We start from the raw sequence: 16,678 nt of genomic DNA on the forward strand, positions 1-16,678 counted from the left end.
TGTTACCTCATCACTGAACACTATTCAAAAACTGTCTTTTTTCTGCTCTGTAGGCTTAAAAAGCTTTGATAATTAGTTTAAAATATATTGAAGAACTAATTATATTTTTTAATTACAGTAGAAGTTTGTTAATCTGGCATCTGATAATCCAGAAATCTTGGTAATCAGATAACCTTTGTAAAGTAGACAATAATGCAATAATTTAGAATTGGCTATATAAGGCATGTTAGTATTTTGCAAGTTGGAACTTATTTGGACACATTGTACACTAAAGATCCTAAATGGAAATTGAAAGAGAGGGGTGTGACTGTGCCCATTGCTATATCTATGAAGAAGTCTGTGAAATCAAGAGAAATGTGATTCAGAAAAATGAATTGTATGTACTTTATACAGTGCCCTTCTGAAAAATCAACGTTACACATTACTGCACAACGTTCACAATGGTTCATGTGAACGTTGATTTTGTGCAGTAATGTGTTCATTAAAATTAATACAGTATAATCATGCACTGTATCATCTTCAGACTGATTAAAGAGCGTGTGTAAACAAATCAGAATAATACAGCAACATGCACTGGTACAAAATGTAATGTCTGCATTGTTCAGATTGTGTGTAACACACAAAATTTTGTGAAAATACAAAAAGTTTAGTAATTTCGCATTTCGATAATCTGCCACCACTCTGATCTTGTTAGGTGCTGCATTAGTCAACTTCTACTGTAATTAATTAAATGAAATAACAGTCTTTCTATTGATTTGTTACAATAAAGCTTGACAGGGAAGCTTATGTAAATTTATTTAATTTGTATGTTTTGTCAATTAATGGATAAATATCTGTATTAAAAAAGCTATTTATTATTAAAGTTTTTCCCTACTTTTAATGCCAAAACTGTATCTTGGTAAAAAGATTCAAATGATTTATTTCAATTCCTGAATAGTTTTTACTGCTGGATTTTATAATGACTGAATGTGACATCCATATTTATCTAGCTTTTAGTATAAAATATCTGTTTATAAATTATACTTGTATTTTATAAATAAGTAAATTGTAATAAATGCATTTTTTTTCAATGTGTTATTAATATTGTTTTAACTTTAAAAAAATATAGAAATATCAGGTTTTCACCAAAGATTATAAAGTTGTTAAATATAAACATCCATAGGCCTGATAGTTAGATTAAAGCCAAATGATTGCCAGGTTAGATTGGGTATATTACTGCTATTATTAATAATTAAATGCTAAGTAATTTAGTCTAAAGGTAGGCATTAGGTGCCATTTCCTATTAAATTTAATAATTATAATTAAATTAATATTTATTCATTTAGAAGGCTCTGAAAGAAAAGAATTGGTCCAGAGCAGGACTCAAACCTGCAACTGCTGCTTACCATGCAGATATGTTGTCAGTTACACTACCTGAACCTCCATCTAATCTTTGCTTTCAAAATAATTAATTTAGATATAACCATACTGGTTATTCATGGCACTAATTAGAAACAACTCAGAGCCCACAGCCTATAATCTTTCATTATGGCACTCAGCTGGCTATTGCTTTACCCCACATGATGTATATATGTTACTGTGAAAGATTAAAATTAGAGAATGTCGATATTTTCTGGTGAATGTCGACACATACAAAATACATTGGTGAAAGACTGAATATTTGTTTATATTATTAAACATTCAAACAAAAGCCAGTGTATGTTGACAAGCACAGATAAGCTTTGATGGAGGTTGAAACGAGAAGCCGATGTCAATAGAGAGGTGACAGTCTGTTGCCAAATTCTTTGTTCTGCCGCAATTGAAATCGTGTGGCATCTATTTTTATACTCTGGAACACAGCTGTTTGTCAGTCTTATGCAAGGTTTGCTGGTGTGTGCAACTTTTTCTTAAATTTTTATTTTTTTATGCAATACCTTAATTTATATTGAATGGATATTGTGGTGAACCACAAACATTTTTTTTTTTTTTTTGAAAAGTTATGTGCATTAATTGCACGTAAAGGAGTGTTCCACGACTAAATGCAGTTGTAAAAACAAAGGACTCTTGTGCAATAACAGTTTAAGTTGTTGCAATAAATAAGATTGTATAACATTAATCACATAATATATGTGTAAGTTTATTATTGGTATTATTTTTCTTTTCTGATTAAGAATGTACTGTTCGTTTTAGGTTCAACAGTTTATTTACATGTGCTGTTACTTAAGCTTTCTCCTACTTTAACATATATTATATATCAAAAAGTTGTATTTTTGTCTTAACGTAATAAAAATATTTTTATTGAACATTCACCATCAGTGTATGCTGAATGTCAACATTTGCCAGTGTAAGTGAGAAATAATGATATTTAGCAAATATTTCGTACATACACAAAACAACTATGTGAATGCTGACATTCACCAGAGAATCTCTACATTTTCCAGAAATAGGTTTTTCACAGTAACATATATACAAGTATCTAATTCAGCAATCATTCGGCATTAATATAACTATCAGGCTTACAGATGTTTATATTTGTATGTATGTATGTATGTATGTATGTATGTATGTATGTATACACCATGCCGGAGTAAAGCAATAGCCAGCTGAGTACTGTAATGGGAGATTATAAGCCATGGATGCTGAGTTGTCTTTACTCAGTGCCATGAATAACCAGTATGGTTTTATCTAAATTAATTATTCTGTAACAAAGATCAGACAGCGTAACTAGCAATACATTTACATCATAAGTGACAGTTGCAGGTTTGAGTCCTGATCTGGGCCGATTCTTCCAGAACCTTTTAAATTAATAAATATTAATTTAATTATAATTATTAAATTTAATGAGAGATGACATTTAATGCTTATTTCTAGACTAAATTACTTAGCATTGAATTATTAACAGTAGCAGTAGTATAGCCTAATCTAATGTGGTAATTGTTTGGCTTTGATTATAATTGTCAGTTAGTAAATAAATTAGTAAACTGTGTTAACTAAAAAATCACTAGTTGAAAACTTTTCTGAATAAACTACCATCTAGCTCAAGATATAATAACAGTAATTATTTCAAATTCAATTTTTTTTCAGGTTTGATTCAGTAATATAATTTTAATAAAATAATTGCTGCTAATTTTAACCTATATTACCAGGCTTGTGAAGCATGGAAACGAGAAGCTGATGAAGCAAACCGAAGAGAAAGGTTAGCTGAGCAACAAAGAGATGAAGTAAGTTTCCAAGCCTTTTTTAATAGATTTATTTTAATAATTTAAAAGGCAATTTTTACTACCTTATTATTATTACTATTTTTATGCATCAGAATCTTTTTTACTATTAGATAATCAAATTAACAATTATATAATTTCTGTAATTTTTATTTAAAATTTTTCTTCAAAAGTTTTAACTTCTAAAGTATCATTTTTTTGTTTTTATATTTTTTAATATATTTATTTTGTTTGTACAAAATAAATAAATAATTTTTAACAATACAATAGCCTCGATTATTATTATAAAAATTTTCGTTAGGCTTAAAATCGACGAAAATTCAACACAAAGCGACACTCAATGGAGAAAAATTCAACTCAAAGCGACATGCAAACGGAGAAAAATTTCAACATCGGATAGGTTAATATACTTTTTTGTACATAATCGGTTATCCGAAAAATCAGTTATCCGAACAACTCCAGTCCCCAATAGATTCGGATAAACGACGCTCTACTGTAGCTTTTTGTTATATTGCTCATTTGGATATATCACACTTTTTTTTTGTCTTTCAAATATTAAAGCACTTTATCCAATAATTTTAAAAAACTTGATTGTCAATGAATTTTACTGGCAAAGAAATATTACTTTATTCCAATTATTGAAACTAACATTGTATGAAATAGAATTCACAAAACGCATGCTACCACAGAGATCAAATATAGATAAATCAGGTGGATAGATGCATCAGTTATTCTCTGTTATCTGATATATTATTCAATTATTTAATATAATTAATTAGTTGATTACAGTGCCATCAATATACTAAAGTTAATTTAAATAAAAGCAAAATTAAATTTTATGCAATTTATATGACTAAAATAAATTTAAAAATGTTTACACTATGCCTTTTAAATGAGCAACTAAAAGTTCTAATTCTGAAATAGAAATTTTTTCTTGCAACCCACTAGATACCCTGTCAACTGATGACATTATTATAAATTACTTAATTTGCTGCTTAGTTACTTTACTCCTGTTAATTATGAAAATCATTTCTGCCAAGAATAACATTGATCATGTTACCATCCTGGACTCATTTATAACCTAGGTAGCTCTTCAAATAAGTATACTAAATAAGTATATTAAGTCTGTAAAATTTTTTTTTAGATAATTTTAGCATTTATTACTGTTGTTATTATATTTTATTAATATTATTTGATAAATAAAATAGAATGAAAATAAAATAAAATAATTTAAAAATTTGGTTGTTTAGCACCATTTTATATTTTTGACATTCAATGGAATTTAGATAGTTTAATCTCAAATATTCCATTTTTTCCATGTTCACTTATTTTATAATTACATCTATTTCCATTAGCGATTTCATTATAGAACAGAGGATATAAGGAATAAACAGAATGACTGAAATTGATTGATTAATTAATTAATTCTTCTATTCTTTTAAATACTATTTTATTAATATTAGTGTATTGTGATTATAATGTGTTAATTGGACTTATTATACTGATGTAACTTTGAGATGAAATTAGAAAGATTGAATCAAAAGCATAAACTTCATTTGCATCTGTATGTAAAAGAATGCCAGAGACATTTTTTTTCTAAACTGTGTGTGGATTAAGTGACATTTTTCACTGTAACTTTAGAGGTACAAGTGTAAATTATTTTTGTTTTACCAGTTATCTCTGGTATATATATCAGTGTGGGTTATATAGAAAATTTACAGTACATATTTTAGCAATTAACTTTCAGAAAGTTTTCAGATGTTTATTACTATATTTAGATTAACATGAGAAGAGGAATTATTACTGTCATAATTATAAACAATAGACTTTAATAAGATCCAAAATTGATATGGTTACTAAAGATAAACAAAAATATGTACTTACTAACAGGCAGTATTTAATGTAGATTAAACATTTTATTACTTATTATAATGGAAATGTTTCCAATGTACAGTAGAGTATTGTTTATCCGAATCAATTGGGGACTGGGATTGTTTGGATAACCGATTATGTACAAAAAAAAAAATATATTAACCTATCTGATGTTGAAAGTTTTCTCTGTTGCATGTCGCTTTGTGTTGACTTTTTCTCTGTTGCATGTCGCTTCGTGTTGAATTTTTCTCCGTTGCATGTCGCTTCATGTTGAATTTTCGTCGATTTTAAGCCTAACGAAAAGTTTTATAATAATAATCGAGGCTATTGTATCGTTAAAAATTATTTCTTTATTTTATACAAACAAAATAAATATATTGAAAAATATAAAAACAAAAAATTATACTTTAGAAGTTAATCTAGTATTAAAAACCTTCGATTCAGCACGACACAGTCGGACTGGAAAGCTTTCGGTTGACTGGCTTTTGGATAAACGATGCTCTACTGTATATACTATTCTGTTTAATGAATTGCCTTTGGGAATCACAGAGAATTTATTAAATGGAAAATGCATCAATAATGAATATTTAAAAAAATGTATTTTCAACATTACACAGAAAAACTAATTGAATAGAGGAATTTATTATATAGGATTTCATAGTATAGAAGTTCAACTGTATATATATTAAAAACTTCTGTAATGCTTTTGCACAAGAAAAAGGAAATGTCTAAAATGATTTTTTTTAAATTACAGGCAATTAGCAAATTAAATGCTTTACAAAGTGAAGTGGAAACAATATCTGGAGAACAATTTCTTCACTCGTTAGCTAGGATATCTGAATTAGAAACATTACCATTAACTAAATTAAAACAACTACAAGAACAGCTTCGTAGTGATCTGGATAAATTAGATAAGGTAAGATTTTGATATTTTTTAAAATGAATAAGTTTTTAAATTATATTTTAAATGTAACAAAATTATTTTATAGTCTATTTATTATATTCTTAAATCAAATTTATATAAGTTAAAAATTATTTATTCTATAATATATTTTCAGTAATTATGTTTGTTTTTTTATAAACTGTTGTTTATAAAATATTCTGTAACTGTTAATTGTCATTGGTTCTTTAACTGTATGAAAATATTTGTATGAAAAATGGAGAAATACCTTTGTTTTAAAAATTAATAACTAATTTTTAACTTCTATAAATTCTGTTAGTGTTTAGTAAATAAGAATCAAAAAACATTCCTTTACCTGTTTATGTGTATATATTTATGTAACTTATTGTGAATTATATACTCGTAAATGTGGATAGAAAATAATATATATATAACTCCATTGATACATTAAATTCAACATCATAAGTATATTTTGACTAAAAAAGTTGCACTGTATCACAGTCTAAAAATAATATGGCTCAGTGAATTTAATTTTTCTGTCTTGTATTATAAAGTAAAAAAAATGTAAAATATATTATTTTACAGATTTATTAGAGAATTTGATTGCATTTTAATAAAGGAATATTTTTTGTCTAAAATGTCTTTTGTTATAAATAATTTAAATTTTTTGTCAACTCAACTTTTGTCAAAAATATTTCTGTATAGTCAGTGTAATCAGATGATATGTTTTGTTAAAACCCACCATTAGCGGCCTGATCCAAAACTGACCAGAATCAAGCATTACAAGATATAGTATTTGACAAAAAATTGCATTCTTTGTGGTGGAGATAGAATTCAACAAAAATTCTTTAGTCTTCTGCAACTAAAACCAACAGTCACATTTTTATTATAAGTGTATAAATTTGTATAATTCATTATGACTAAGGGCCTACTTTTTTGTGCTCTAAATTATAAAATATTTAAAAAATTTTGCATTACAAGCATATTTTTTTTTTTTTTGCACTGAACTTTATGCAATCTGGTGTTCTCCCCAAGCCCTTTTTACTTTTTGCCTGAATGATTTTTCTGACTTTCTGCTGATAAATTTCAGAATAAGTATATATATATGTACAGTAAAAAAGGTACAACTTTTTCATATTTCTCAACTGTAATTTGATCCTAATTTTTAACATATGTTCAAAATTTAAACAAAAATATTTTTTTTCCAGCAGGTCAATTTATATCTCTAGGTGAATGTATTTAAAATTGCTTTAACATGTCTCTGTGAATATCTGGTTAAAAATATTTTCACCCATCTAAAGTAAATACATTAGAAAAATAGTAATAGTAAATATGTGGAATCCTGCTATATTGATGTATAATTTTTCTTTTGGAATGTAACTTTTAAATTTTTGTTTTAAATTTCTAGAATGTTTTACAAAGTTGTACTAATCATTCTGTTTAAATATTGTTAACTAATGAAACATTAAATAAAATAAGCAAAAGTGTTTTTTTAACATAAACAATATTATAATGTTCTATTTATATATCAAGTTTTAAGAAAAATGTATTCACATCAATGTGTGAAAATTTTTTTTTATTAAAAATTAATAAAAATCCTTAAACAAACAACAACAAAAAAGAAAGTTAATTAGGCTAATTGAGCTGCAGTTTGAAAAAATTATAGACCTATAATTTCCCACTGTCGCGTGTCTGTCCTTCCTTAATTTCAAGAATAATGTTAGATAGATGGAAATCAAGATCAGATATGGAAAGTTTGGGGGCAGGAGGCCTTGATTAACTATATACAAACTTCCATTATAGACCGGAAGTCACATTTTTTCAGTTCAGAAATTTTCCCTGAATGGAGTTACGTAGATGATTGGCATGACTGCATGACAGGCAAGACACTACAATGTCACAATAAATAATTGCTTTTTACTTTGATTTTTAGAAAACAAGAAAGTTGCCAAAATAATAATATAACAATATAACAATTCCAAAATGAGTAATTATTTATTCTGACTAGGGTTTCTCATTTCCCGGTCTTTTGATTGTCCCAGGATTTTGGGAAAAAGGTGAACTGGATCCCTGGATATAATTAATTATTTTTAAAATATAAAAAATATCTTGAAATCGAATGATCCGTTTGAAGGCTGTACAGTCCAAATTTGGTATGCCAGCATGCAAAAGTGCCATGACCATTTAGGCAAGCATACCACTGCTTCACCAGGTTGAATATACCCTGTTAATAAAACTCCTGTTTCTGCTGCTTGAAGGACTTCTTTAAGGCATGAAAATCGCATGGGGAGAGATCAGGACTGTGAGGTGGGTACTCGAGTGTCTCCCATTTTAGTGCACATAACTTCTGCGTTATGACATTTGCAGTATGGGGACATGCATTATCATGAAGCAGAATCACTCCATTTTACAGTTTTCTTGGACATTTCACCTTAATTGCATGTAGTAATCTCTCCAGCATTTCACAGTACTGTGCCCAGTGATGGAGACACTTGATTCCTTGAAATCAATAAGCAATGGGCCCTGGTGATCGAAGAACAGAGTAAGCATCACTTTTCCAGCAGATGACTGGCTCTTGAATTTCTTGGGATGAGGGGACAGAAGATGACACCACTGCATGGTCGCCACTTTCGACTCAGGTTCCCAGTGGTGGCACCATCTTTCATCGCCAGCAACAATGCGCTCAAGGAACATGTTGCATTCAAAATTGAAATGCATCAGGTGCTTTGGGGAAACAGGCTACCGTAAAGTCTGCAGCCAATGGATACCCTGGGTGTTAAATTCCGAACAACAATCAAACCGGATGGCTAACTCCTGCCAGATTATGTGTTGCACGCTACCAAAGCTTATGTCGAGATCTTTTGAAAGTGCACGTATGGATATGTGACGATCCGCCCTAATCGCATCATCAGCTGCCTGCTTGTTGTCTGTATTGGATGTGGCTGGCCTCCCAGATCGACCTGCATCTTGGGTCGAATCGCAAGCAGCTCTGAACTTTGTGCACCATTCCGTTACAATGGTTTTCGACAGGCATGCTTCTCCATACACATTCTTCATTCTCTGATGAATGTCTACTGGTGTGTTTCCTCCGGCAGCCAAAAAAATAACCACAGCATGTTGGTCCTGTTTGGACGCATGTGGTATTAACATCGCCATTGTTCATTCATGTTTCATCGTTTTCCACACAATAATACCATGCCTCACTGTTGGTGCTTATATACCCCACATCAGTGATGTGCTAATTTGCATATATGCTGTAGCCATGTTCTTAAATGGAAACTTTTTGATTGCCCCTTATAGTTTGTAAGTAAAAATCCAATCAAAAGTGTGATAATTTTAAAAAATCACACTATTTTGTGTAAAATGATAAAATTCATATATTGAAACTTTGTACTTTCTGAAAATTCTGTTGAATTGGTAGTCCTTAATTATGGCATTACAATTCTGAATATTTCCATTCAGATCTTAGGTTAGATAGATTATTAGGAACTTGCTGTCTAAAGAAGGATAATGTCCTCTATAATTTTAAGTGTAAGGACCAGATACATTGAAAGTCCTCAAGCTTATTTAGCATAGAATAAACAATAAGGAAAGAAAATCTTTCCTTCAGACACACTCAAAATTTCTCGGCATCACACTCAAAGGAGAGTCCAAGACAACTACATTCTAATTACAGAACATGAAATAAATCCAATAAATCACTAAATTAGCATTTGACTGAAAGGATGTCTATCGAAACTGTCTTTGTAGTTCAGAAAAGCAACAAAATTTCTTGGCATTGAAAACTTTTTAAATTTGGAAAACCAAATTTTGCAAGGTTTGTTAGATTGAGAAACAAATCAGAGATGATAGAGGAAATATTCCCTCAAGCAAAAACATCCTTTTGATGCTTAACAACAGTTTCTCGGCTTAGAAGACATAAAATGAAGAGAATGAAAGATCTTTAATCTTAGAATGTGATTCTCCACCTAGCTTTGGAAGAGTCATAATTAATCATTTTCCAAATATAGAGAACATAAACAGGAATGATAAATGTAGTTAAAATTGCAGCCAAAATTTCAATTACAAATGAGTTAAAATTATATCAAGTTCAACTACTTCTAAGAATAAAAACTAATTTGATTTTTGTAAAAAATTACTAATTAATTTAAGATCTGGAAATCTCATTATGTCTAAAATTATTGATATATTATTAGGAAACAACAGTGTCATTGCAATCAGAAATCTTGGAATCTAAGGATTGTATCATGGCTAAGTATTGCAGTTTACAAAACTAAGACAAAATAAATGAACCAAGGAATTCTGACCAAGAGCACAAGCACAGGTTCTTACCATAAGCATTTCATGAGTCTACATAACAACTCTATATCGGATATGTCGAACAAAAATTTCTTCAGAGATTGCTTGCCTTATCTCATAGTCTTTTTGTATTAGATTAAGATAATTTTATAACATTCATTCTATTTATCAGTAAACTTAGGTAATTAAAATAATTTCAAGTAAAAAACTATAAAGTATTCAGCTTGTGAATCTGGAGGATAATAAATAGTATAGGACAGTATATTTATAAGGCTTTATCAACAAGACAAATTACTTAAACTGTCAGACAGGCATTACTATAAAGTGCCCAATATGACTTCCCAGGATAGCAAAAAGATCCACTTTTTTTACTCTTGGAGAAATGCTAAATGTGAAAGTTGAATATCTGTGATCTGAAAAAGAATTATCATCAAACAGTTACTCATTCCCATTGGCATAATGGGGGGCAAGGGGGTGTATCATGCCCCGGGTGCCACTTGCAGAGGGGTGCCCAAATGGTCTCCAAGACAAACTATATGTGTTTCTGGAGGGGAGGGGGTGCCAATAAAGTGTCGTGCCCTGGGTGCCAGTTATGTTTGTTACGCCACTGCTCATTCCATAATATCAAACAAGAAATTACAGTTAAGTCAAGAATTTCCTTCCTCTTGAAAATAATTAAAGTAAGTTCATCATCTTGATTCATGATGTTACGGCTAGTACTAATTAAGTAATCCAGAAGAAAATTATCTCTGAGATTACTCTTTTTACTGTTTCACTCTGGTAAACATTAGCTTCATAAATTGTCAATAGTAAGAAAAAAAGTTGCTGAGTGAATTTACTTAGACTGAATTCACTCAGTGGAAAAGGATCATAAAGAAAATATTGATAGGTAATGCCTCTATTTCTACATCTCAAACAAGTCAAAACATGTAGAATAGGTAATTAGAATTGGGAAAGACCTGAATCAAAATGTTTTCAAAAATGATTTTCTTTGATCCTGACAGAAATATAGCAAAAACAAAAAACTGTTTTACGAAAGTCTTGTATGACTTCCATAAGTCTAACACTTTTTGAATCTGTATTATACAGTACTGACATTAATTCTGGACACTTTTAATACAGTTTTTCAATTTTTATTATACTCATAAATTTCATACAGCATTTAATATTCTAATCAAAGGATGATGTGTTACAATGCTTTCTGTTAAATTTGACACTATAATTTTGGAAAACTTTAGTAAAATTATTTAGTAAAACAACAGTATTAAAAGAATGTTTTATTTATAAGATTTCTTAAAAATACATATCATGAAGTAACAGTTTATTTTTAATACTTTGTTAGATACCTCTTTTCTTTTATCACTGCTTCAATTCATTGAGGCATTGAATCCACCAGATGTCTGAGACCTTGTGGCATGATTACTTCAAACCAAGTTTGGATGATGGCTTTTATCAACTTCATTTTGTTACTAGAATTGTGGCATGACACCAAGACTTTCAGCCTTGGTGGTCGATGTCTTTTGATGATTTGCAGGGACAGACAACAGATTCTGCACATATCATGCTCAGTTATTTTTGTTTTCTACCTGTTTTTGTCAATACAGACTCAGCAAGTGTTTGCAGACTCTTCTCACACCCGTCTTTGTAGTCCATCACCCAACTTATAGGTGCTAAAAATGAAAAAACTGTCAGATGTGGTTACTCAAACTCTCCTGATTGAATACTGAAACATACCCGTGTGTTAAAATAAATACATGACAACCAACATTGCTGTTGCTTCTGATCAAGAAGTTAATTCAGAAGTTCTTATATAAAAAAATATTACTCCTCCTAACTTGTTAAACTTGTTATATATTGAATTAAGATGCTTAAATATAATATTAAAATGGCAGTTTAAATATTAAAAAAAATTTTTTTTACGAATATAAATAAAAATATCCTGAATTAATGCAAGTACTGTATATCAATATCCATCTTAACGATATCCCAACTGATGACTATAAAAATTGTTCTGTGATGTTGAGATCAGTTTCTAAAGTACCAGAAATAAAGTTTAGTATCGACGTTCCATTGGCTTTAATTGATTTTGGCCATTCCAATACAAATATTTCCAGAGGATAAACTAATTTACAGAGAACTACACTAAACGTTTTGAATGTAATTCTTTATCATTAAACTATAAATTTTTTTTTTAATTCACTGTACAATGGTAGTAAGATTTTTTGGCAAGCTCGTTATGAGTTATTTAGCAGCCGGGCCTATAATGGAACAGGAAAGTTGGTAAGGGACGGGGCTCGATATTTCCGGACGGACTACCCCGAAAAATTCCTAGGATTTTTCGACCCTGTCTGGATTCGATTCCTGGCAGACTGCAACCCCATGGCTGCCAGTAATCGGACTACGATCGTATTTTTCTTCTGTTAAGTACAGTAAATCGTAACAGTTTTCTTGTGGTATTTAGACTTCTAAAAATGAATTAGTTAATAGCATAGGTAACGAAGTCCCTTAATAAATCAGGGGTCGCCCTGGGTTTTTACTTTTCCGGCTGTTATATATACATAACAAAGGAAAGTGTTGGAATCGTGTCAAATTTGACCTTCAGAGTTTTTTGCAAATCTCCACGTTTTGAGACCACCTGAATCCAAAAAAGCAAAAAAAAAATTCAGTGTGTTGGCGTCTGTTTTGCGTAATATCTCAGGATGGGGTAAAGCTTAAGAAACAAAATTTGGCATGATGGCTTTATATATGACAGGGTGGGCAAGCAAGAGTTCAGTGGGAGCCGAAATGTAGTTTTGCAAAATGCATGGGAGCTGCAGTTCTGTACTGTCGTGGCGTATGGTAAGGCGCGCGATTTTATTATATAATATAAAACAAATATTGAATTTTTGTAACAAACATATTTTCACAAAATTATAAAAATAAAATTGTAAAAAATAATAATAATAAACAGAAATTAACACTTTCAGCAAGAGCCGCATTTGCCCATGGCTGATATATGAGATGCATTGATGCTATTAAATTTTGGTGGTAAACGAGAGGGGTAGGACTTAATAAAGATTTTATTCGTTATTAGCTTTTTTTTTTTTATAAAACTCGTCCCTACTTTCAAAATTAAGCTTTTTGTCATGTTATAAAAACCATTATTCTTTTAATTATAATAAAATCTGATAACAGATGGCGCCATACACACTATTTTTTGTTTAATAAAAGCTCAACTACCGGGAAAGTTACGCAACTTTCGTTGCTAGATTTTTTTTTTAATATAGCAATCACCAACCCATTCGCCAAAATAAAGTTATTCGCCAGGTTACTTTTTCGCTTGCTGTGGCTTTTTGTACCAACCAGAAATGAAAGGCCTACCGATAATATAAAAATGCAGACTTCTCAAACAACCTTAACTTTCTTTCTTAACAGTAAAATTGTATCAGACCAAGACCGATTCATGTTCTGTGAAACTTTCACCAAGTGACTGTCCTCCCCCCCGAGTGCTCTCTGGCTGTTCACCATTCCAATCACCAGATGATAAAATCAATCGTCAAACAAATATAATTTTTGCGAATGGCAGTATGCCCACTGATAAATTAATTTTTATTCCATAATAAAGTTTTAAAATAGAAATTTAAAAGTTTTATTATTTTGAATAATAAACTATCCTTTGTTATATTAAATTTCACGAGATTAAAATTTTATAATTAATATTTTTATTTGTAATATTTCTTCTTCTTGGAACCATAATCTGAACAAACCATGTTAAAATATTGGTAATATAGTTTATTTGATATATAGATTGATTGATTTATATAATATAGGCCTATTTCCTTTTTAAATTAAATAGCTAATTAAAATTATTTGTTTTAAATTATAAAAATATTTCGTAATTAACTAATCTTCCATTTTCTTTATCATTTTCTTTCATAAATTATCCTTGGGATTTGAAGTTCGATTACGTTTTTGTTTATTCAGATTCTCGTTAAATATAAATTTAGTTGATGTAGCGTTTAATTCTAATTGTCTTTTATTAGTAAATGACCGATAAACAAAGCAGTTTTCATCGAAATGTACAGTACGGAACAAATTGGTCTACTTTTCTGCAGAACGCTTTCTACTACGGAACATACGGAGTTTGTATAGTAGCAGATTTTGTTTGTTATTTTCGGGTAGCTATAACTGATTAAAACCTTGCCCGTATTAGTCGATACGGACACTACACTACACTCACTAAGGATGCTACATATAAGAGTGAGTGGCCACAAAGAAGGCTACGTTATCGTCGTTTTCCACAGTGTTTAAGGTGGCGGAAATTCATAATAGCAAACCCAGGGCGACCCCTGATTTATTAAGGGACTTCGTTACCTATGGTATTAATGTATCGGGGCAGTGGTTTTTCTGGTGGTAATATGGTATATTACTTTTCCGTAGCCGACATGTTACCGACTATACGCCTGCACAAAACAAGCATTGTTGTGTGTTTGTATCAGACTGAAAGCTGTAGATCAAGCCCCGACTCTTGTCTCTAAATAATAATTGAGCTGAAATTTGAAAAAATTGTAGAGCTGTAAATTCCCATTGTTGTCCGTCTGTCTGTCTTTCCTTAATTTCGAGAACAGAGTTAGGGTAGGAAAAAGACGAGACCAGATCTGGAAACCTTCAGGACAGGAGGCCCGATTAACTATATACGAACTTGTGATGCAAACCAGAAGTCAGTTATTATAATTCAAAAATTTTCTCTGAAAGGTGTTAGATAGAGTCTATTGTTGAAGGAAACGTATTATGTACTGTACAGGGGCAAGTCACTGCTAATTTGAGGTGGAGAGTATATATTTTAAATTAAATAAATTAAAAATATGATTAAAAATTGCAGTCTGACATTGTAATGATGTCATAATGAATAATTGCTCGTTTAGAAATATACAGTACATTGATAATATTATCCCAGAATGACATTTTTCACTATCAAGTAAATCACAAACCTACTTTTTAAGCATTTTTTTAAGTGAATAATCGGACATTCCTATCGAAATTGAAAGTATTGAATATTTATCTTTTTCAGAGGTTTTATTATTACCATATTATCATTATCATCATCTTCTTCAATGATACATTGACACACAATGTTTTCCAACTGTAGATACAGTAAAGTATATTCAAAAGCACTAGATTTAATCTGAGTCTTCTTAGACATTTTATGAATGTTGTAACAATAAAAATTTAAATTTGGCTAATACAGAACATATTCGAACATAAGTTTCTGTAAAGAAAATCAATAATTAGTGATATGCAAAGAAAGATTATGAAGTAAGGTCTAAAATAAGATTTTCCATTACAGAAAGCTTCTATAATGCAAGATATCGCCTATTAGGAACTTCATATAAAATATATAGGCTAATAATAATAATAATAAAACAGGAGTTGGAGTCAGTTTATTTTTGTCGACTCCAACTCCTCTAGCAACCAACGAATTTGCTTTCGACTCCACAATCCTGGTTTATATAGCCTGCCAGTTAGTTACGTTATCATATGAAATTTTCCACTTTCGTAAATATATCGGAAACTTTGATAGAAGAAACTTGGAAATATCAATGTAGGAACGTGTCTAATCTACTGAAAAACACTGTCAAACTATCATGGACACTCAATAGAGTACGTACTGTACGTAGCAGTCTATGTGGCTGCGACTCAAAGATGACTGCGTCCATAATAGCAAGAGAAATATATATTCTTTGCACGTATGAAGATGTCCATTACAATATTAATCCATTCAAAAGCATTTATTAGCAACTAAAAACGGATATAACTTTTTCCGCAAACTTAACACTTTGTGTATGTGTGTAAATGCACTGTAATATGTTATATGGTGGGTGAACCCACCCACCATTTTTCCCCCCAATTGATAAATGGCCACGTGCTGACCACGTGCTAACAGATGTTTAGTTTACACACTATCACATGATTTTTTACATTACGTGAATAGTCTTCATTTATCTCATAAGAAGTCATCACCTGGCGTGTTAATACATCAATAATAGATATATATAAATAATAATAATCATTTTGGGCTATATTACTCACTCAACTGTCACATATGGGCGTTTGCTGATAATGAACATTTTATTTATACTTTTTAACGTTTAAAAGCCTTTAAAATGACATTATGATGTAACATTGAAAGAAAAATATTTTATATGCAGAAGAGCGTGGAAATAAACTGTCGAACTTACTAGTTTCATGCATTTGTATTATTATTATTTTATATTTACTTGTTACTAAACAAAAACTTGGAAAAAGTTTAAAATGATCGGTTTTAGTTTTCATTAAAAAATTTAATTTCAAAATTATGGTTGCATCTTAGAACTAAAGAAATTTTATAATTTAAAAAAAATTATGATTTGTATGGCTTTATGATTTTTAC

At 30.1% G+C, this 16,678-nt stretch overlaps 2 protein-coding genes across 5 annotated transcripts in view; both read left to right on the plus strand.

Annotated features, from left to right (window-relative positions):
* The window catches only part of LOC136983773 (histone H3.3A), a 235,384-nt gene that overhangs the window by 190,225 nt on the left and 28,481 nt on the right, over window positions 1-16,678 (plus strand). The gene's annotated exons all lie outside the window — the stretch shown is intronic.
* Window positions 1-16,678, plus strand: part of unk (RING finger protein unk) — a 93,824-nt gene that overhangs the window by 73,725 nt on the left and 3,421 nt on the right. For 3 of the 4 annotated variants that reach the window (XM_067280603.1, XM_067280606.1, XM_067280605.1), the window contains 2 exons: window positions 3,126-3,200; window positions 5,824-5,985. In XM_067280603.1, coding sequence (XP_067136704.1) covers window positions 3,126-3,200; window positions 5,824-5,985 — 237 coding nt within the window. Of the gene's footprint in view, window positions 1-3,125; window positions 3,201-5,823; window positions 5,986-6,718; window positions 7,245-16,678 lie in introns of those variants that run through there. The other variant, XM_067280604.1, reaches the window with a different exon arrangement.

This window comes from Centruroides vittatus, unplaced genomic scaffold, assembly GCF_030686945.1.
Source record: "Centruroides vittatus isolate TY-2023 unplaced genomic scaffold, ASM3068694v2 contig_885, whole genome shotgun sequence".
Classification (NCBI taxonomy): Eukaryota; Metazoa; Arthropoda; class Arachnida; order Scorpiones; family Buthidae; genus Centruroides; species Centruroides vittatus.